Source organism: Microcaecilia unicolor, chromosome 1, assembly GCF_901765095.1.
Source record: "Microcaecilia unicolor chromosome 1, aMicUni1.1, whole genome shotgun sequence".
Lineage (NCBI taxonomy): Eukaryota > Metazoa > Chordata > Amphibia > Gymnophiona > Siphonopidae > Microcaecilia > Microcaecilia unicolor.
Window position 1 is genome coordinate 684,298,889 of NC_044031.1, and position 23,314 is coordinate 684,322,202.

The following is a 23,314-nucleotide window of genomic DNA, read 5'->3' on the forward strand; positions in this document are numbered from 1 at the left end:
ACCGACTGTCACCGACTGTATCCTGCTGCAGGCAGTAATGCGATGTGAATGTGTGGACAGATGACCATGTCGCAGCCTTGCAAATCTCTTCGATAGTGGCTGACTTCAAGTGGGCCACTGACGGTGCCATGGCTCTAACACTATGAGCCGTGACATGACCCTCAAGAGTCAGGCCAGACTGGGCGTAAGCGAAGGAGATGCAATCTGCTAGCCAATTAGAAATGGTGCGTTTCCCGACTGCCACTCCCCTTCTGTTGGGATCAAAAGAAACAAACAATTGGGCGGACTGTCTGTGGGCTGTGCCCGCTCCAGATAGAAGGCCAATGCTCTCTTGCAGTCCAATGTGTACAGTTGACGTTCAGCAGGGCGGGTATGCGGTCAGGGAAGGAATGTTGGCAAGACAATTGACTGGTTCAGATGGAACTCCGACACCAGCTTTGGCAAGAACTTAGGGTGGGTGCGGAGGACTACTCTATTATGATGAAATTTGGTATAAGGCGCATGAGCTACTAGGGCTTGAAGCTCACTGACTCTACGAGCTGAAGTGACTGCCACCAAGAAAATGACCTTCCAGGTCAAGTACTTCAGATGGCAGGAATCCAGTGGCTCGAAAGGGGGTTTCATCAGCTGGGTGAGAATGACATTGAGATCCCATGACACTGTAGGAGGTTTGATGGGGGGCTTTGACAAAAGCAAACCTCTCATGAAGCGAACAACTAAAGGCTGTCCCGAGATCGGCTTACCTTCCACACGGTAATGGTATGCACTAATCGCACTAAGATGAACCTTTACGGAGTTGGTCTTAAGACCAGACTCGGACAAGTGCAGAAGGTATTCAAGCAGGGTCTGTGTAGGACAAGAGCGAGGATCTAGGGCCTTGCTGTCACACCAGACGGCAAACCTCCTCCACAGAAAGAAATAACTTCTCTTAGTGAAATCTTTCCTGGAAGCAAGCAAGACACGGGAGACACCCTCTGAGAGACCCAAGGAGGCAAAATCTACGCTCTCAACATCCAGGCCGTGAGAGCCAGGGACTGGAGGCTGGGATGCAGAAGCGCCCCCTCGTTCTGAGTAATGAGGGTCGGAAAACACTCCAATCTCCACGGTTCTTCGGAAGACAATTCCAGAAGAAGAGGGAACCATATCTGATGCGGCCAAAAAGGAGCGATCAGGATCATGGTGCCTCGATCCTGCTTGAGTTTCAGCAGTCTTCCCCACCAAAGGTATGGGAGGATAGGCTTACAGGAGGCCCTCCCCCCAATGCAGAAGGAGGGCATCCGACGCTAGTCTGCCATGGGCCTGAAGTCTGGAACACAACTGAGGGACTTTGTGATTGACTTGAGCGGCGAAGAGATCCACCAAGGGGGTGCCCCACACTTGAAAGATCTCGCGTACCACTCTGGAATTGAGTGACCACTCGTGAGGTTGTATGATCCTGCTCAATCTGTCGGCCAGACTGTTGTTTACGCCTGCCAGATACGTGGCTTGAAGAAACATGCCATTCTGGCGAGCCCAAAGCCACATTCTGACGGCCTCCTGACAGGGGGCGAGATCCGGTGCCCCCCTGCTTGTTGATACAGTACATGGCAACCTGATTGTCCGTCTGAATTTGATGGGACAGCCGATCTCTGAAGGCCTTTAGAGCGTTCCAGACCGCTCGTAACTCCAGGAGGTTGACCTGTAGACCTTGTTCCTGGAGGGACCAACTCCCTTGGGTGTGAAGCCCATCGACATGAGCTCCCCACCCCAGGACAGACGCATCCGTTGTCAGCACCTTTTGTGGCTGAGGAATTTGGAAGGGACGTCCCAGAGTCAAATTGGATCGAATTGTCCACCAATGCAGGGATTGGAGAAAACTTATGGACAGCAGGACTACATCCTCTAGGTCCCCAGCAGCTTGGTACCACTGAGACGCTAGGGCCCATTGAGCTGATCTCATGTGGAGACGGGCCATGGGAGTCACATGCACTGTGAAGGCGATGTGGCCGAGTAATCTCAACATCTGCCGAGCTGTGATCTGCTGAGACACTCGTACCCATGAAACAAGGGACAGAAGATTGTCAGCCCTTGCTTCCGGAAGGTAGGCACGAGCTGTCTGAGAATCCAGCAGAGCCCCTATGAATTCGAGTTTCTTAACAGGAAGAAGGTGGGACTTTGGATAATTTATCACAAACCCCAGTAGTTCCAGGAGTCGAACAGTCATCTGCATGGACTGTAGAGCTCCTGCCTCGGAGGTGTTCTTCACCAGCCAATCGTCGAGGTAAAGGAACACGTGCACTCCCAGTCTGTGTAGAGACGCTGCTACCACAGCCAGTCACTTTGTGAACACCCTGGGCACGGAGGCGAGACCAAAGGGTAGCACACAATACTGAAAGTACCGTGTTACCAGACGAAATCGGAGATACTGTCTATGAGCTGGCAGTATCCGGATGTGGTATAAGCATCCTTTAAGTCCAGAGAGCATAGCCAATCATTTTCCTGAATCATGGGAAGAAGGGTGCCCAGGGAAAGCATCCTGAACTTTTCTTGGACCAGATATTTGTTCAGGGCCCTTAGGTCTAGGATGCGACGCATCCCCCCTGTTTTCTTTTCCTCAAGGAAGTACCTGGAATAGAACCCCAGCCCTTCTTGCCCGGGTGGCACAGGCTCAACCGCATTGGCGCTGAGAAGGGCGGAGAGTTCCTCTGCAAGTACCTGCTTGTGCTGGAAGCTGAAGGATTGAGCTCTCAGTGGGCAATTTGGAGGCTTTGAAACCAAATTGAGGGAGTATCCTAGCCGGACTATTTGGAGAACCCACTGGTCGGAGGTTATGAGAGGCCACCTTTGGTGAAAAAATTTTAACCTCCCCCCGACCGGCAGATCGTCCGGCACAGACACTTTGACTTCGGCTATGCTCTGCTGGAGCCAGTCAAAAGCCTGTCCCCTGCTTTTGCTGGGGAGCCACAAGGGCTTGCTGAGTCGCACGCTGCTGACGAGAGTGAGCACGCTGGGGCTTGGCCTGGGCAGCAGGCTGGTGAGAGGGAGGATTGTATCTACGCCTATTAGAAGAATAGGTAACAGTCCTTCTTCCGCCATAAAAACGTCTACCAGTTGTGGTAGATGCTGAAGGCGCCCGGCGAGAGAATTTGTCGAATGCGGTGTCCCGCTGGTGGAGCTGCTCTACCACCTGTTCGACCTTTTCTCCAAAAATATTATCCCCCCGGCAAGGAGAATTCGCAATCCGCTGCTGGATCCTATTTTCCAGGTCGAAGGCACGCAACCATGAGAGCCTGCGCATCACCACACCTTGAGCAGCAGCCCTGGACGCGACATCAAAAGTGTCATAAACACCCCTGGCCAGGAATTTCCTATACGCCTTCAGCTGCCTGACCACCTACTGAAAAGGCTTGGTTTGCTCAGAAGGGAGCTTATCCACCAAGTCCGCCAACTGCCGCACATTGTTCTGCATATGAATGCTCGTGTAGAGCTGGTAAGACTGGATTTTGGCCACGAGCATTGAAGAATGGTAGGCCTTCCTCCCAAAAGAATCCAAGGTTTTAGAGTCTTTGCCCAGGGGCGCCGAAGCATACTTTCTAGAACTCTTGACCTTCTTAAGGGCCAGATCCACAACCCCAGAGTCATAAGGCAACTGAGTCCGCATCAACTCAGGGTCCCCATGGATCCGATACTGGGATTCGATCTTCTTGGGGATGTGGGGATTAGTTAGCGGCTTCGCCCAGTTCTCCAGCAGTGTCTTCTTGAAGACATGATGCATAGGTACTGTGGACGATTCCTTAGGTGGCGAAGGATAATCCAAAAGCTCAAACACTTCAGCCCTTGGCTCATCCTCCGTAACCACAGGGAAGGGAATTGCCGTAGACATTTCCCGAACAAATGCCGCGAAAGATAGACTCTCAGGAGGAGAAAGCTGTCTTTCAGGGGAGGGAGTGAGATCAGAAGGAAGACCGTCAGACTCCTCATCTGAGAAATATCTGACGTCTTTCTCTGCTTCCCACGAGGCCTCACCATCGGTGTCGGACACTAGTTCATGAACCTCTGTCTGAAGCCATGCCCGCCTCGACTCCGTAGACACATGGCCACGATGGTAACGTCGAGAAATAGACTCTTGCATCGGCGGCGATGAAGCTCCCTCCATCGACGTCGTCGGAGAGTCTGCTTGGGAGGCAGCCGACGCGGGCACTGCAAGCGGTACCGGCACCGGAGACCTCACGACGGGCAAGGGGCCAGCCGTCGCCTCACTCGACGGTACCAGCGGCGCAAGCACCCCCGGTACCGGAGAAGGGCGCAACAGCTCCTCCAGGATCCCTGGAAGGATGGCCCTGAGGCTCTCGCTTAGAGCGGCTGTTGAGGAAAGCTGGGAGTCCGGTACAGGCGACGAACTCAGAATCTGCTCGGGGCGCGGAGGCAGTACCAGGCTGTCCAGGGTAGAGCGCATCCACACCTCCTGAATAGAGGGTGAGCGGTCCTCCCGGCGTCAATGCCTAGTGGGTGCCAACTCCCTTGGCGACCCAGAGCTCTCGGTACCACGACGGGAAGGTGACCGGTGGCGATGCTTCTTTGCCTTCACACGAAGCATGTCACCGGAACCTCACGGTACCGACGAGGATGTCGAATCCAAGCGTCTCTTCCTCGGGGCCGGGTCCGACGAAGGTCGATCCCGGGGGGGCTGTACCGCAGGAGCCCTCGAGGCAGGGGGAGACCTACTTGAGGGCTCACTGCCACCAGCAGGGGAATGGACAGCCCTCACCTGCACTTCGGACGAAGAAGCACCCTCCGACAACATCAGCACCAACGATGATCTCAGTACCGTCGACACTGGAGCACCGGTCGATGACCTCGGTATCACCAACGTCAATGCACCAGCCGATGACCTTGATACTGAAACCGTCGCAGCACCGGGCGAGGCCCCAAACAGAACGTTCCACTGGGCCAATCTCGCCACCTGAGTTCTCTTTTTTAACAAACAACAGAGAGTACAGGCCTGAGGAGGGTGCCCAGCCCCCAGACACTGAAGGCACGAAGCGTGCCTATCAGTGAGCGAGGTACCCCAGTTGTACTGGGTGCACTTCTTGAAGCCGCTGGGAGACTTCGATGACATGGGTGGAAAAATCACGACGGCGAAATCAAAATTCGCGATGATGGCAAAGGCACCAAAATAAAAGGGAGAAAAAATCCGTACGAGCGGCCAACAGGGTCGCTACCGAAAGGGAAAGGAAACTTGTACGGGAAAAACAACTCGAAATAAAGGAAAGATTTTTTTTTTTTTTAAGAACACGCGAACTAGTAAAACAAAGAAGACTTCCGAAACGGAAGGACGGAAGAAAAGCGCGAGGGTCTCCTCAGGGCACAGAACGACAGTAAACACAGCTGTCCCGAGCGTGGAAAAAAGAAGACTGACGAACACGAGCGAGTTTGGGCAGGAAGACGATCGCGCATGCGCGGTGTGCATGCGCGAGGGCTAGCAAACGTCTTTGCTAGTGAAGATCTCCGATTGAAGGGGTTGCCACGGACGTCACCCATCAGTGAGAACAAGCAGTCAGCTTGTCCTCGGAGAAATAAAAAAAATGAAAACTGGCCATTTAAGGCTGTGGTAAAAATCGCCTTAACACATGGGAAAAACCTGCTTAAGGGCGCCTTAAAGTCCCTTTTTGCTGCAGCTTAGTAAAAGGAACCTTTTGTTTTGAAATTTTTAATTTACAAAACTTGAGTAGGTCCTATGAAGGGAAGCCACGTTAGGTACACATATTATATACTCTCCTATCAATTTTTAATTCTCAGCACAGTACAAGATATTAAATAAAACAACTCATAATTGTACTTGATTTGAAGCTTCTGTCACTCTAGGGCACTAAGGGAGTAATTCTGAAACTGGCCATGGGTCTTGAGACATCCACAGGTATCCTGTTCCTGAAGGTATGCAAACAGATTTTGAAAGGGAATCACATCATTTTTGCATAGGTTTCACTGGCTACCAGTACAATAGAGAGCCAAATTTAAAACTCTATGTCTGACCTTCAAGGCCCTTAAAAGAAATGGCCCAGAGTATTTGAATAACAGGTTCTTCCTCTATACACCTTCAAGGTCACTGATGTCCTCCCAAGGAGTATCCCTAACTACACCCTCTCCAAAGGACATCACACGATGTGATACTCGCAAGCGAGCCTTCTTCGGAGTAGCCCCCACACTCTGGAATGCACTCCCTGAAAGAATTTGCTTAACACAAGACTAGCTCTACTTCAGAAAGCAGGTGAAAGCTTGGCTCTTCAACCAGGCCTTTAACAGAAGAAGTAAATGACACCGGTTGCACATACTACAGCAGGACACATTTATCCACTTCAACCCTAGCTAAGATAGAAAGATGCTTGAACACTGACCTCAATTGCAATACTAGTTCTTTATTTTCTTACTCCTGTTACTCTATTTTATCTATATGTTCCATCTTTGTTTACACCCTCTGCTGTCTATTAAAACGTTTTATTTGTATATTGTGTTGACATTGTAATGTAGCATTGTCGTTTGAATATTTTTACTGCTGTAATTGTCTATTGCTTATGTTTGACATATTTTTGCTGTAAACCGCCTTGAGTGAATTACTTCAAAAAGTGGTAAATAAATCCTAATAAAGAGAATGAGGTAGTTTTACTTACTGTGAAGCAAATGCAAAGTATACATATGGATTTCAATATCAATCTTAAAGAATATTTCAGCTAGACATTGAGAGTACATGCACTTTGAAGAGAACATGTACTTTCAAATCCAAGGGGTGGAGGAAGAACAATTTAATCATCTGTTTAACTACATAAACATTGTGCTTAAACATTTCCCTCTGAGTAGATCATTTGACTATCATTTGATAATCTGTTTGTTCATGCTCTGACAACCACAACTAAGATGAGCAAAAACCTTCATTAATTTAATCTGAGGGCCAAACATTAAAAAAAATTAATTTTTACCATGTTTAAGAATGTAAACAGGGTACATAATACAACATACCCATGAAATATGTGGTAGGTTCAGAAAAACAGAAGGTGTGCCAAATTTTAAATTCTGAGCAGACTACAAAAAGAAAATCACAAACAACTCAAATTCTGACATTTTGTCACATTTAAGATAGAAAAAGTTGTCCACCTGTGGGAAGCTGGACAAGTGATAAATGATTTTGGATAAAGTGGAAGACAGAAAAACAGCTCTAGTTTTCTACTTTCCATGTATCTTTTCCTGATCATCACCATCCTGAACTTTTTTTAACTTCTTAATTGTTTCCATTTGATTTGTGTAACGTAATAAAATGAGCAGGAGACAACCAATCTGACCACCTCTTTAGGCAACAAACTGAGCACACCTTTGCCAAGGTGAGTGTTGATTGACATGTATCTTGCTGTTCCAGTGAGGCTTTTATGTTCCCTATAAGGTATGTGCTTTTTGGTTTCAGGATCAATGTACTCCTTTGCCAGTCCAAAGTCTATGATATGAATAACATGCTCCTTCTTATTGCCTTGTCGACCAATTAGGAAGTTCTCTGGCTTCACATCACGATAAATGAGGTTCTTTGAGTGCACATATTCCATTCGAGAAATCTGTAACAGAAAAACATGGACCACTTAGGCACACAGGCTCTTTAATCGATACAATAAGCCTTTTAACAACTATCCATACTGGAGCACCAGCAAAAGCAAACATTTGTATAAAATTGAGGGTTCTGTATACCAAAGAAATTTTCACCTTTTTTTCCCAAACAACAGTTAAGTGATTATTAAATTATCTTTTACCTGACTGGCAACTCTAGCACCTTTGTGTATTAGACCACCCACTGCTGACAATCTACTGTGTGTGTCATTTGACTACATGTTTCTCTAGATTCACAGATTTGATCTCCAATTGCAAATCTCTCTATATTGGATTAGGGTAAATCAACAGAATCTTAGGAATGGTACCAACTTCCATAAATGCCATTCTGTTAAGTCAGCCAAAGAACACAGTATTTCACATATGAAAACATCCTGCAGTAGATTAACATCATAGTAATTCATAGAACAAAATTTTACTAATCGTATCATATAAACAGAAATTCTAATTTACAAGTGCATAATAAAACTGCATGACTACAATATTTTGTAAAAACTAAAACATGTAAACAAAACTAATACAAAATGAAACAAACATATAAAAAAGGGAAAGCTCTCAGAAAAAATATATACCATTCCCTCATTTACTAGTTGTAAGAATCTCAGCGTCTTTTTTGTAAGGATCTTGAGAGATCTTGATTTTAATCAGAATTATCTATCCCCAAGATGGGAAACATGGTCTGTGCAGTGGTTCTGCAATATAATGTTTGGGTTTGTCTTAATTTAACAAAGTAAAATACCTGACTTTGTCAAAATAAAGTCACATGACCTATTTTACTCAGTTTTATGTAACTTTAATGACCTTTTCTCCTTACCAAAAGTTATTTTCTTAAATTAGGTTTTGAAAACTTTCCAAATAAAATAAAATTTGTCAGTATAAGAAAAACAGAAGCAAAATATCAAGTTAGAAACAGCAGCAAATCCAGCCCATGTCAAAGGGAGTCTTTTTTGTTGTTGTTGTAATCTATCAAGAACAATCAAGGCAGGAAAACATCCAAACACAACTACAACCAAAATTATAATCCAACCTTTATCCACTCCTAGTCCCTAACCTCAGTAGATAAAACCTTATTCTTCCAATGTGTCCTTCCTGGTAGAACATTTTCAAGCTGCATAGGATTAAAAAAAAAAACACCCATATTTTTCATTTTGAAAATAAAGCACTTAGCAGGAAAATGTAAAAAGAAAGATGACCTCAAAGAAAGAACCAAGACTTAAGACTAAGAAAACCTTTCCTATAAAACTAGACATTATGTGAAAGATCTGGAAGTACTAGTACTTTGACCATAGTACAGCAAAGGGCCCTGTTTAGAAAGGTGCACTAAAACTTAGCATGTGCTAACCATGTAGACACCCATAGAGGCATTTACACAGTTAGTGCACCTTTGTAAGCAGAGCCCAAAAACTTTATTCTTAAAATATGCCCACAAACTGTCATTTTATCATTATCTGTAGAAAATGTGATCAAGACAGTAGCTCTAGTTGGAATCACATGTTGAAAGTCCTCCAAAAAAAGTAGTTAAATTAATACTCAAATTCACAGCAAGGGCATCAAAACACTTCACAGCCTCATTGTCCACCCGAATTTTATCAGGCATATACCACCACTGAGAACAATACCATCAGAATCAGTGACATTTAACACCTCTTCCTTAGAAAAAACACATTAGATAGATTCTCCTATCAAAGCAAAAGGCTATGAAATTTACTACCTAAAGATCTAAGATGTATAAATAACTACCTACATTTTCACAAACATCTAAAAGGATTCTTTTTCTGAAAATTTAACTATGAGGATATCTGATTTGATACCATCCTTCAACTAGACTCTTGATGTATTTGAGTGTAAATCAACTGCTGATGTTTTATTTAACCTTGTAAACCACATTGAACCAATGTATATTGCAAAATTGTGGGAAAGAAATGCTGTCAATAAAATATATAAAGAACAAAGAAAAATTAAGAAATCTGACATTCATACTGCTTATCAATATTCTGAATGTTTCTTTGAGGTAACTCAGGCTGTCTTTAATTGCAGACTCAACTACAGTCTGTAGAGACAGAACCTGAGGTTTCAAGAAATTTAAGGTTCTCCAAATTTAAGGGCATCCTTTTACATAAGGAAACATAGCTAAGGAATAATCTCACAGAGAAGGTCTTCAGTTCTAGTCACCGCCTATAACATGTCCATTAAATAAACCAGAGTCCCAGATTTTATTCCAGAGAAACCATCCTCCCCTGCTTTGAAGGCAACCACCTTCAACACACCCATCCCAGAGGGTTGTCAAGAACCTGAGGTCCCTTCTAAACTACATTCCACTTTAGGCATGATAGAAGCTGGGGAACTGGAAGCTGTTGGAAGGAACACAACAGAATATGGCAGCAGAGTATGTTTAGCAAAGTTCAAAGAAACTCTTCCTTCGATTTATTTATTTATTGATTGGGAATTACTAACCACTTTTTGGAAAGATTCACCCAAAGCAGTGTTGAGGGGGATTGTACAGTGCCACTTGATACCTGGCCACCAATACCATTTAAATATTTATCCATCAGACCTCTTACCATAGGACAGCAGGGAATATGGGCTTATCCTTTCTCTTACTCACACCTGAGACAATTCACATATCACAGCTGTGTGCTATCAGAAACTCTTCCACTGCTCCACTATTATTCAAAGGAGCTACCAAGGTGCATTCTTCTTTGGTATGCCCTTTGGACATACACATGCGGCAGCAACAAGTCTGGATTTTAAAGCCCTCCTTGTCCTCCACGGACATCAACAGGGACACCCCCTCAGCACCTGCACAGTCTCTCTGCAGAGCAAACAGCATAATCCATTCAGTTCTTCTCAAACAGGTATTGTTGACTACTCGTCGGCCGCTCTCCAGTCATTACTAAACATTAAATCAGTGATGAGGACCTGGTATGAGATAGAATAGTCTAGTATTGAATCCCTTTCTAAAATAGTCTAAGCTAGAAAGAGTAGTTCTAAAGATACCTCTTAGAAGAGTTTCCATTTCTAGGAGAGGGGAAAAAAAAAGATGAGGAAAAGCGGTTTGGCTAAGACACCTAGAACATCTCTCTCTGGAAGTAAAAGGGCATTAGAAGATTTTCTCTCTAGAAAAACAATAAGGCATGCCCAGGAGTGCTATAGCAGAATACTGCTGGCTCTGCTGGCAGAGCAAACTGTCAGTGAGGAGTATTCTCTAAAATTCCCCTAGAGTCTTAAGCATGTGCAAAACAGTGGACAAGTACAAATCTGAAGGGGCACTTTGATTAGTAGAATCAATCTCAGGAGCATTAAGAAGAGTAACATGATATAGGATCTCTAAGACACTTCCCACCAAATCCCAAGAACCTGAAGAGTAGAGGATATGTATGACATCAAGACAGCATGTTGATTGCTTCATATGAAAATCCAGGTAATTTAAATTTGAAAATGCCATCTAATGTTGAAAACATTAGAAAAAGGTAAGTGCAAAGCAGGAAACTTATTTTGTTACCTAGTCTCTGAGTAAAATATTAATTGGAGTCACTGATGCAGCCTGTACAAGATATATTTTGTTTAAAACATTCATCCATCTCATGACCAAAAATAAGCGATTCCAATCCTGTTTATATTTACTGAACCTTGACTGTCATTGAGATAATTCAACAGTAAAGGAAGACCTTGGGATGAAGAATTGATAGACATAAAACACCAGCAGCTAGAATTATATTCCTTATATAAAACCCATTCATTCATGCAAAGGACCACACCTCAGTGCTCCACAAATAGAGTGGAGTACATAGGCGGTCGGTGGCCCAACTGTTTGGGGAGGCTAAAGGGGGTGGGGTTGGGGGTGGGGCCAGGGGTGGAGCTTAAATCCATAATTGTCTGATAACACACAGAAGAAAATAAAAATAAAAGTCACAATACCTTTTATTAAATTTAGATATTAGATATGTATCATATGTCAAAGAATAAAGTGGTTGCTCAAAGCATATACTAACCACAATCGCTCAACTGCAAAAAAACTATGCACAACTTTGTCCAAAAACACACTCAGAACCTTACTGTACCATAATTATTACACTGGGCAGAAGCTAATACACCAATATACCACCCATACGGAAAATGCAGACTGTCAACAATATGAAACAAGGGATCATATCATCACAATTCTCATGTAGAGCCACAAAACACCCTAATTCATGTTTAATGTGGGATGAAATGCCATAAATAAGTAAATAAATATAAACTTTTAATGTTGAGCACCTGATTCTCAAAGTGGACATATTCCAAACACTATAATGAAAATAAAATGATCTTTTCTACCTTTGTTGTCTGGCTGTCCGATTCTGCTGCTACCTGATCTCAGTGCAGGTCAGGAAGTCATCCTCGTTAAATATCTCCCTGGCAACCCAGCCAACCCCCCCCCCCCTCCCCCTGCTCTCCCAGCAGTAAAGTAAACAAACCATAAACTAATTTCTACAATTGGTTACACAAGGCTAGAGGGCTTTCACTGCAGCTCCTGCTGTGAGGATGGAGGTAAATCAACAATTTAAACAGAGCACAGCAGGGGAGGCTTAGCCTGTCCAAGCCTCTTATACCGGATGCCTATGGTGGAGTAGTTTTCATATATCTGTGGTGATTATTGTACTATATGTATTAGTAAAATGGAAAAGTGAATAGAGTAGATTATTCAGACAACACTAAGAGGTTAACTGTACAGGATGTCTAGTTAGTATTTTAGAAATTGTTTTGCAAAATAAAACTGTCACAGCAGCACATGTATTTGGTGGGAAAGACATCAGAAGAAGTCATTATACAAAATAAAATGTTTAATAAAAAGTGTTATCACTCAGGGCTTTGCAGATTTAAGTAGCACCATTATCATGGGTAAGCAATGATTTTGCTAATTATGCATGTAATTGCAGATGACGTGGCACCAAGTTCTGAAACACTAATTTTTAGCAATTTTAGCTTTAAATATATTTTATTGAAGTCACAAAAGATACAACTTACTCAGGCAAACAGATGCACAGATCTACTGCAAAATATACCATTGCTATTGTGTGACTACAACATAAAGTTTATATATATTCACCCAACTGAACCCTCAAAATCCTACCCCCACCTCAATATGCAGTATACACCCTTACAAATCAAAAGAAGCTTGGAATCTGGAGCATGTCACCAGTACAGTTACATCTCTAATGTATTAAAAAAAAGTAGAATGGACTCTCATCAACATAGTTGTCAAGTATGTGCGCCATATTTTTAGAAAGCATTTCTTCACTCTAGGGCCCTTTGTATCCACCATGTGGCGCTCCATGAGCAGGAGTTCACACATCTGATTCCTCCATTGCATGAGTGTTGGGGGTTGACCTTTAATCCATTTAGCAATTAGGACAGCTTTAAATAAAAACAAGACTGACACTCCCGTGCCCTCCTCTATATTGGTCATATTGTTCAGGCGTCAACGCTGCGGGGTCAATTCCCACTAGCTTCCATACAGCTGACATAACTGTTGCCATAAACAGCCCCAGAAGCGACAAGGCCACAACCTCACACATAAATGTTTATATGCCACACTTTGGACATTTCCCATCCATTGGGAGACCCATCTTCTTTGCACGAGAAGGATATATATAAGAAAGCATCAAAAAGTTATAGTGTAGTTCTTGCAATGTAACACTCTCTGCTAACCTAGGTCCCTCCTGTAGACGTGCCAAAAAATCATCCAAATCATACGGACCAAAGTCAACAATCCATTTATCCAAAACAGTTGACAAATAGGTGGGGCCTAGAGGTTTCTGAAAGCCATCATAGTAACTGCCCAATAAGAGTTTATGAGTTGCTGTGGCCACTGTTCATCAAACTAGATTCTTCAGAATCAACATGAAATTTCTAAAATAAAAGACTAAACAAAATGGTAAAGCTGTCTATAAGTATACCAGTCTAGAGATGTGAATCCATACTGCTGTTGCAAGGATTCAAACGATATCACCGGTTCATCCTCCTCTATGACATGTTGTAATAATTTAATTCCCTTACCCACCCAACTTCTAAACCCACATTCTAACTGTCCTGGAGGAAAGGATCCACTGCCCAACCGGGGTAGAAACCGAGAGCAATGGGCATGCAGACGAAAGTGTCTTCAGAGATAGTTCCATGCCCATCGTAATGGTCTCAACAATGAATGTTTCTGCAGCCAGGAAGGTAGTTGTCTACCATATGCATGCAGCAAGTACCCTGACAATTCCGCATAAAGCTCTTTTCCCAATGCTATATTACAATACTCTGAGGTATCATATATCCAATCTCGAATCTGCCAGAACTGACAAGCCACACTGTACGCCTTCAAATCTGGCAGATCTATACCCCTCCCTGTGATGCAGTTGAAGATGTCGCAATGGTAGGCGAGATTTCTCACCCCCCCCCTCCCCAAATCTCCTAATGATAGTATTCCAACAAGTTAAATAAGCTGGCCTTAAAATAGGTAAATGTTGGCAAGGGTATAGCCACTTTGGCAATAACACCATCTTAATAAGATGAATTCTACCCCACAGAGACAAGGGCAGAGGGGTCCAGCGCGAACAGAGGATCTTAGACATCTGGAAGAGTGATGGGACATTTAGCCACATGCAGCCAAGCCAGGTTGCTAGGTGTGGCCAATCCCAAGTATTTCAAGGTTGCATTCACCCAGCACAAAGGGAAAGTTTCCTGCTAGTCTCTCCCCTGCCCAGGTCTTAAATTAAGGACCTCATATTCAACTGCATTGATACAAAGTCCCAAAAGGAACCAAACAGATTCAGTATATTCAAAGTCCTAGGCAAAGAATCCTGCGGATCAACCAGGCAGTCAGTAATAAAGCACCAACTTGAACTGCTGAATGTCAATGGGTATGCCTTGGACCTGATGATCCAATAATAGTTTTGGGGCTAGGGCTCCATGCATAGGATGAATAACAGGGGAGACAACCCTGTCTCATGCCCCTCTGCATTGAGAATGGGGGGAGGGAGAAGACAAAACTCCATTCACCAATACTCAAACTCTGGGCTCCGCATATGTCTGCAGAAGACACAAAATTGGACCCTGAAAGCTGTATTGTTTCACAGTTATGACCAGGAAAGTGTCGAAAGCTTTCTCAATATCATAGCTAACCAACACTGCATTCAGTTCAAGCCTATGCGCCATCTCTATGGGCCCCAAAACACGATGAGCATTGGCCACTGCATTTCTACTCTTTACAAACCCCACATGATGCGGGGCTACTAATCGTGGGAACAAATTTTGTAATAGTAACACAGTAACATACATAGTAGATGACGGCAGAAAAAGACCTGCACGGTCCATCCAGTCTGCCCAACAAGATAACTCATATTTGCTGCTTTTTGTGTATACCCTACTTTGATTTGTACCTGTGCTCTTCAGGGCACAGACCGTATAAGTCTGCCCAGCACTATCCCCGCCTCCCAACCACCGGCTCTGGCACAGACCGTATAAGTCTGCCCAGCACTATCCTCACCTCCCAACCACCAGCCCTGCCTCCCAACCAACTGCTCTGGCACAGACCGTACAAGTCTGTCCAGCACTATCCCCGCCTCCCAACCACCAGCCCCGCGCCTCCCGATCTTGACTAAGCTCCTGAGGATCCATTCCTTCGGCATAGGATTCCTTTATGCTTATCCCACGCATGTTTGAATTTTGTTACCGTTTTCATTTCTACCACCTCCCGCGGGAGGGCATTCCAAGCATCCACTACTCTCGCCATGAAAAAATACTTCTGACATTTTTCTTGAGTCTGACCCCCTTCAATCTCATTTCATGTCCTCTCGTTCTACCATCTTCCCATCTCCGGAAAGGTTCGTTTGCGGATTAATACCTTTCAAATATCTGAACGTCTGTATCATATCACCCCTGTTTCTCCTTTCCTCCAGAGTATACATGTTTAGTTCAGCAAGTCTCTCCTCATATGTCTTGTAACGCAAATCCCATACCATTCTCGTAGCTTTTCTTTGCACCGCTTCAATTCTTTTTACATCCTTAACAAGATACGGCCTCCAAAACTGAACACAATACTCTAGGTGGGCCTCACCAACGACTTATACAGGGGTATCAACACCCCCCTTTCATCTGCTGTCACACCTCTCTCTATACAGCCTAACAACCTTCTAGCTACGGCCACCGCCTTGTCACACTGTTCGTCGCCTTCAAATCCTCAGATACTATCACCCCAAGAGCCCTCTCTCCGCCCGTACCTATCAGACTCTCCCCGCCTAACACATATGTCTCCCGTGGATTTCTATTCCCTAAGTGCATCACTTTGCATTTCTTCACATTGAATTTTAATTGCCAAACCTTAGACCATTCTTCTAGCTTCCTCAGATCCTTTTTCATGTTTTCCACTCCCTCCCGGGTGTCCATTAACGTAGCCAATTAACTTAGCCAATATTTTAATGTCCACATTGAGGAGAGAGATTGGATGGTATGAGATAATAAGCAATGGAATTCTCCCTGGTTTCAAAACTGGCTAAATAGTCACTTCCCTCAAAGTACTAGGGAAAAGACCGTGGCCAAAGACTCATCATAAACTGCTCCCAACACCGGGGCCACCTGTTCATCTAAAATTTTATAAAACTCCAGAGGTAATCTATCAGGCCTCGGAATCTTACAACCTAACAGTACCAGCATAGCCATCTTGACCTAAGCCAGATGGATAGGCACATTGAGTGAGTCTAACTTCTCTGGTTGCAAGGTGGGCGTGGCAAATCTGCAAAAAGCTCTCCATAACATCTATATCAGTATCCCAAGCAGCACATAATGTAGCATAATAATTCTTGAGTAGCTTCGCTATTGCATGATTTTCTTTAATAGTAGCCCTCACTGGGTCACGCAGAAGGACAAAACGTGTCCCCCGCCTCAGCATGAACCAGCTTGGCCAAACAAGTGCCCATCCGATTCCCATATCGGAAAACATGATGGCGACTGAACTGTAATGTATGCAATGTTCTCTGATGATCGAGGCTATTTAATGCATCTTGTAATTGAAGATATTGCTCTCTGGTTTCCCTACTGAGTTTGAGCCAGTTCCCTATATGCATGTTGTAATTGCGTTGTTGACACAAGAATTTGCTTATTTAATGTTTTTGTGCGGTGAGCCAGGTATGATATAATCTCCCCTCTCATTACTGCTTTGCCAGCCTCCCACAACAGACCAGGTGTAGCTCCCATTTTTTTCTTAAATATGGTGCAACATTGACATCAGCCAGATAGAGAAGCATTTTCCATAATGGGCTACATACTTTTCTACTCAGATGAAGACTTAGATCAGTGTTCCCAAACTGCGCGCCATGGCACCCTGGTGTGCCACAGCGACCTCTCTGGAGTGCTGCGGCAAATCCTGACCGCCCTCCCGCCCGAACCGCTACTGCACAAAGCAGCGCAGCAGTGGCAGAAAAACAACAAAAAAGCAAGTGCAGGACTGCAGCAGCCTTCAAGCATGTGCTGTCAGTTCTGCCGGTCCTCTGCCCCCGGAACTGGAAGTTGACGTCAGCGGGGGTAGAGGACTAGAAGAAACGACAGCGCATGCCTGAAGGTTACTGTGGCCCTGTACTTTTTTTTTTTTGCAGCCAATGAGGACAGAGAGTAAACAGAATTTGAGACTCAGAGGCAACTGCTAAGGAGGTTGGATGAACAGGAGACAGGATGAAGTCAGAAAATTGAAGCCATAGGTCAGTAGTCTCTGTTTCCATTCCCATTCAAAAAAAAAAAAAAAAGCAAGCAAACCTATGAGCTGCTGCATCCGAGTTGTCAGTCTTTATTGTTGGTGGCATTTTTATTAATCTCCTTATATTTTTTAACATGCTGGCTTGTGCAGCATACAGATGTACAAGAGGAAGTATAATAATGGAATAACTTTTCATAGGTAGAATAGTAATTTGTTATAAATCGTAATCAGCGTGTTATTTGGAGGGGCTGGTTATAGGGACACCCTACCACTGATATATTTGTGCAGATAAAAAGTTGGAGACCTGTGTGGCTGGGGGTGGGGAGGGAGACCTCTGTGGCTGGGGGGGGGGGGGGGAGAGAGACCTATGTGTGTGTGTGGGGGGGGGGGGGAGACCTGTGTAGCAGGGGGGGGGAGAGACCTGTGTGGCTGGGGGGGCAGAGACCTATGTGGCCAGGGGGGCACAAAAAAATTAATCGGACACGAAGGGTGCTGTGAACTGAAAAAGTTTAGGAACCACTGGCCTAAACTGACCATAGCATAATCAGCGATAACTCTTAAGAGAATTTCTACTGAATGAACTGCATTAAAAGCATGATCAGAGAGCAATATATAATCTAGCATTATATAGACTCCACCAAATGTGCATGAGAGATGTGGTTAAACCTCACCACCCCAGGATGCAACACCCTGTATAAATCCAGCAGATTTAAGTTAGGACATAATAGGGTAGCCTCCCAGTGAGTAACTAGTGGGTGTCTCCCACCCACATTTTTTCTATCTTGCTCTGGGTCTGCCACCGCATTGAAATCACCACCTATGATATACGTACATTTTGGAAAAGGAGTAACAGCTCTAAGCAAAGCAGGGAAAAAGGTTCGGTCAAAAATATTTGGGGCATATATTGAGACCAACACATGGGGTTTTCCATATAAAGTCTATATCTGCTCCAAATGGCAAAGAGCTGAAAGGGAAGGCTCTTATTTATTAGAATTGCAATACCTGTCCTTTGGAGTACTAGGCCTGTAGAGTAAGAGCAGTGTCCCACGCATTCCCTGAACAGCTTTTGATGCTCAGGCCCTGTCAGGTGAGTCTCCTACCACATGGTTATACCCGCGCCCTGTCTTCTCAAGGCAGTCAAATTTCTTTTCTCTATATTGGTGAGTGAATTCCACTCACATTCCAAGCTATAAAATTAACAGCCATGAGCGAGAGGGGAATATGGATATCAGAATATGCAGCACACCCATCGGCATAGAAATACCAGACGAGAGTCCATAAGTAAAATCAGCTATTGCAACTGGTTCCAGATTCCAAATGCAAGAAATATTAAAAGTACAAATCATCCTATTATTGAAGAAATCATCCACCCCTACCCCCTACAAATCCCTTCATAAGAGTAAAATGAATCTAATCAAACCCAGGAGAAACCAATCTCAGCTACTAATAAGTCACGCAAACTTGCTAAGTATTTTTGGAAACAAACTATACAATTCCAAACTCTAGGAGAGGTGCATCAAACAAAAATATTCAGTCCTCATGAGGAATCATTGATGAATCCTAAGGGCAACTGTGCTTCATGTCTTGGATCCTGCAGAACTCGAATCAGTGGACTGTCGTTTTAAACAATTGCTGCGAGCTGGCACTCTCTGTCATTTTGGAGAAGATATAGACGGCACAGCAGTGGTGGTTGTAGTCGGCTCCGGATCTTTCCAGAGGACTGCTACATAGAGATGAGTGCAGGCCTCCACCATTGTTTTAACTCTATAATGTTTACCACTGATCATGAAAGTTAATACAATAAACAAACAAACAATAAATAAAGATCCACCTATAATGGATGCGCTCTCTTTGCAGCAATGAGGTCACCTCACAAAAGCCTCTCCTCTTTTGCAAAGTTAGTGCAGAGAGGTCTTGATATATTGCGCGCCATATTATACAAGTGTTCTTTAAAATCCAAGGAGCAAAAGCAATATATCTCGATTTATTTGGTTGCGGAGGGCCTAAGGCTTGTTCTATGTACATGTCATCTGGCAGTTTCAAATTGTTATTAGGAGAATTTTGCAGAAGTTGCAAGCAGAGTTCACAGATAATGGCTTTACAGTCTTCTTTCACCTCTGATTCCAGAAGTCTGTGAACTCTCAGATTTGCTCTTCACAGTCTATTTTCTAGATCATCTATTTTTTCGTGTACCATCTCCACAGCAGTGTTAGTCTGCTCTACATCCTTTACCACCATTTCCAACTGGGTGGCATGTGAGTCCAGTTGCCATTCATTCTCCTCCACACGAGAGACCATATCTTCCAGACTCCCATGGACATCATGGATCATTGCTAACTCACAAAATTGCGCCGCTGCAGAATTCTGTAGCACCTCTCTCAGTTCTTGTAGCATTAGCTGGAGATTGCATTTGGTAAGTGGATAGACCTGGATCTTCCTCTTCACCATCTTCGCGAAAACACAGTATAATAAATAAATTGAACTGTGAACTAAAGCTAGTGAGGTTTTTACTGTCTGTTTTTCAACCTCACAGCAACAGAAGCCTGCAAACACTGTCACTAAGTCTGGCCTCTAGGTATCACCACCCAGAAACAGCTGAAACTCCCAACCATTAGTGACTAAGGCCCTGATGCTCAAACGTAAAACGCAAGCACTAGAGGCCATTAGCACCGTACTAGAACCCACATTTACCTGCACAATGTTCCGAGGCCCAGAATGCAAGAACAAACGTGTGCAGACAAACAGTGCAGGTAGCATGTTAAAGTAGTTAAACTCATGTTATTGAGGTCATTTTGTATTCCTCCCCAATGCTCAGAAAAGAGTGCCCAAAACAGAACTGCCTTAATGCTGCAAAAAATAACACCAGGACACAGCAAGCATTAGGGTGTTAGAAAAGAGAATTTCTCATGATTCTCATGCTTCTCTCATGATTGTTTCTGTAAACTCTGCCAGTTTTGATTGCTTTTGGAAGCAGAAGGAAGCATGCGCAAGCCCTTAAATGCTGGTCGTAAGATACAGCAGACCCAAGCGAAAGTACACACTGGCGTCTGTTTCCTGCATCTAAATTTAAAGCATCCATGCTATTAAAAAAAAAAAATTAAAAACACCCAAAGTGAAAACACACATTGGCGTTCGTTTCCTATGTCTAAAGGTCGCAGAAAAAAGAGGCCAATGTGTGCTTCATGTTCGGATTTTTAACAGGTCCAGCTAAAAGTCAGATCCTCCAATTCAAATGAACATTCTGTGATTATAATACCAAAACTCAATGTCTGTTCCATAAATAAAGTATTACTTTTATTAATCTATCACACCCCTTAACACCTCAATACTATACAACAGTCACAGAACAGGGGATAACATTACTTTCCATAAAAACAACTGGAATTTCCTTTATACAGAAACGATTTACTGCAAATATTAAGTTTAAGAGCTCAGAAGACTGTTTTATACTATTTAGTTTGTTTTTAAGCTACATCACCTTTTTCAAACCAAAAACCCTCCATACGTTACAATCATTTGGAGAGAGAAATCCCAAATACATCACAAACAAAACATATTTGAAGAATATATAAAAGCACAAGCTATTTTCTACAAGGTACCATAACATCAAGTTGCACAGACAAGAGACTAATCACCAGATAAGGACTGATACAGGGCTTAGATAGATAAATTCTTATTACAGATATCTAGCTAAAACGCTACTGCAGCACCTTAGTTCTTCTCCGCTCTCTTCAGCTCTTAGACTTAGGTGGCTCTGTCCCACAAGATGACAACATACCCTGGATTAATGGAATGGCTGGATTGCAATGCTTTCATCTATCATCACTATCTTTCTTTATGGTTCATATAAGTTTACGAAGGTCATTATGTGTGTATCTTCACTGCACTGTGTGTAATGATCACTACTAATTTCTGCTCTCCCTCTACAAGTTCTTATCACAAGCTTGACGGAGTTTAAAAAGGGGTTAGATAGATTCCTAAAGGACAAGTCCATAGACCGCTATTAATGGACTTGGAAAAATTCCGCATTTTAGGTATAACTTGTCTGGAATGTTTTTACGTTTGGGGAGCGTGCCAGGTGCCCTTGACCTGGATTGGCCACTGTCGGTGACAGGATGCGGGCTAGATGGACCTTTGGTCTTTCCCAGTATGGCACTACTTAGTACTTAAGATAATTTTCTCTCAGCCAAACATTTCAGCCATTGCACACACATTAAACACCTGTGACTGAGAGGTAATGCATTTGAAAAGCAAATCTAGCTAGGAGTGTTATCTACTTAGCTTCAGCAAGCTTTTGACACAGTTCCCACAGGAGGCTCTTGAATAAACTAGACGGGCTGAAGATAGGACCCGAACTGGTGAACTGGATTAGGAACTGGTTGACGGGCAGACTCCAGAGGGTGGGGTAAATGGAGTTTCGCTCGGAGGAGGGAAAGGTGAGTAGTGGAGTGCCTCAGGTTCGGTGCTGGGGCCGATTCTATTCTATATATTTGTGAGTGACATTGCCGAAGGCTTACAAGGTAAAGTTTGCCTTTTTGCGGATGACACCAAGATTTGCAACAGAGTGGACACCCCGGAGGGAGTGGAAAGCATGAAAAAAGATCTGCGGAAGCTAGAAGAATGGTCTAACGTTTGGCAATTAAAATTCAATGCAAAGAAATGCAAAGTGATGCACTTAGGGAGTAGAAATCCACGGGAGACGTATGTGTTAGGCGGGGAGTCTGATAGGTACGGACGGGGAGAGGGATCTTGGGGTGATAGTATCTGAGGACCTGAAGGTGACTAAGCAGTGTGACAAGGCGGTGGCCGCAGCTAGAAGATTGCTAGGCTGTATAGAGAGGTGTGACCAGCAGAAGAAAAGAGGTTTTAATACCCTGTATAAGACGTTGGTGAGGCCCACCTGGAGTATTGTGTTCAGTTTTGGAGGCCGTATCTTGTGAAGGATGTGAAAAAAAATGGAAGAGGTGCAAAGAAAAGCTACGAGAATGGTATGGGATTTGCGTTACAAGACGTATGAGGAGAGACTTGCGGACATGAACATGTATACCCTGGAGGAAGGAGAAACAGGAGTGATATGATACAGACGTTCAAATATTTGAAAGGTATTAATCTGTAAACGAACCTTTTCAGAGAGGGGAAGGCAGTAGAACGAGAGGACATGAATTAGATTGAAGGGGGCAGACTCAAGAAAAATTCAGGAAGTATTTTTCACAGAGATAGTGGTGGATGCTTGGAATGCCCTCCCGCGGGAGGTGGTGGAGAGGAAAAACGGTAAATGGAATTCAAACATGCGTGGGATAAACATAAGGAATCCTGCTCAGAAGGAAGGGATCCCCAGAAGTTTAGCCGGTGGTTGGGAGGCAGCGCTGGTGGTTGGGAGGTGGGGATAGTGCTGGGCAGACTTATACGGTCTGTGCCAGAGCCGGTGGTGGGAGGCAGGGCTGGTGGTTGGGAGGTGGGGATAGTGCTGGGCACACTTATACGGTCTGTGCCAGAGCTGGTGGTGGGAGGGCGGGGCTGGCGGTTGGGAGGGGCGGGGATAGTGCTGGGCAGACTTATAACGGTCTGTGCCCTGAAAAAGACAGGTACAAATCAGGTAAGGTATACACAAAAAATGGCACATGTGAGTATCTTGTTGGGCAGACTGGATGGACTGTGCTGGTCTTTTTCTGCCGTCATCTACTATGTTACTATGATCTTAAGAGGATGGGATCAATTTGATTTATAAATAGCATACTTACTAAGCTACAGTAACAAGGACTGCTATACAAAGAATATTTTTTGGTACAGCAAAGGTTCAGGCTGTGATTAACCTTAAAAAAATCTGTAGCCCTTGGATGATAAGGAGAAAACATGCTACTCTCAATTGTGCTCTTCGAGGGGGGGGGGGCAGGTTACAGTACCCTCCCTATGAGAAAGCCAAAAAATATCAAAACATCTGGAATACAAAGGACAGATTAAATGGTAAACACT

At 44.0% G+C, this 23,314-nt stretch overlaps 1 protein-coding gene across 4 annotated transcripts in view; it reads right to left on the reverse strand.

Annotated features, from left to right (window-relative positions):
• Positions 1–23,314, reverse strand: part of CSNK1G1 (casein kinase 1 gamma 1) — a 424,976-nt gene that overhangs the window by 125,137 nt on the left and 276,525 nt on the right. For all 4 annotated transcript variants that reach the window (XM_030188070.1, XM_030188057.1, XM_030188077.1 and 1 more), the window contains one exon: positions 7,343–7,577. In XM_030188070.1, the coding sequence (XP_030043930.1) occupies positions 7,343–7,577 (235 nt within the window). The remainder of the gene's footprint in view (positions 1–7,342; positions 7,578–23,314) is intronic.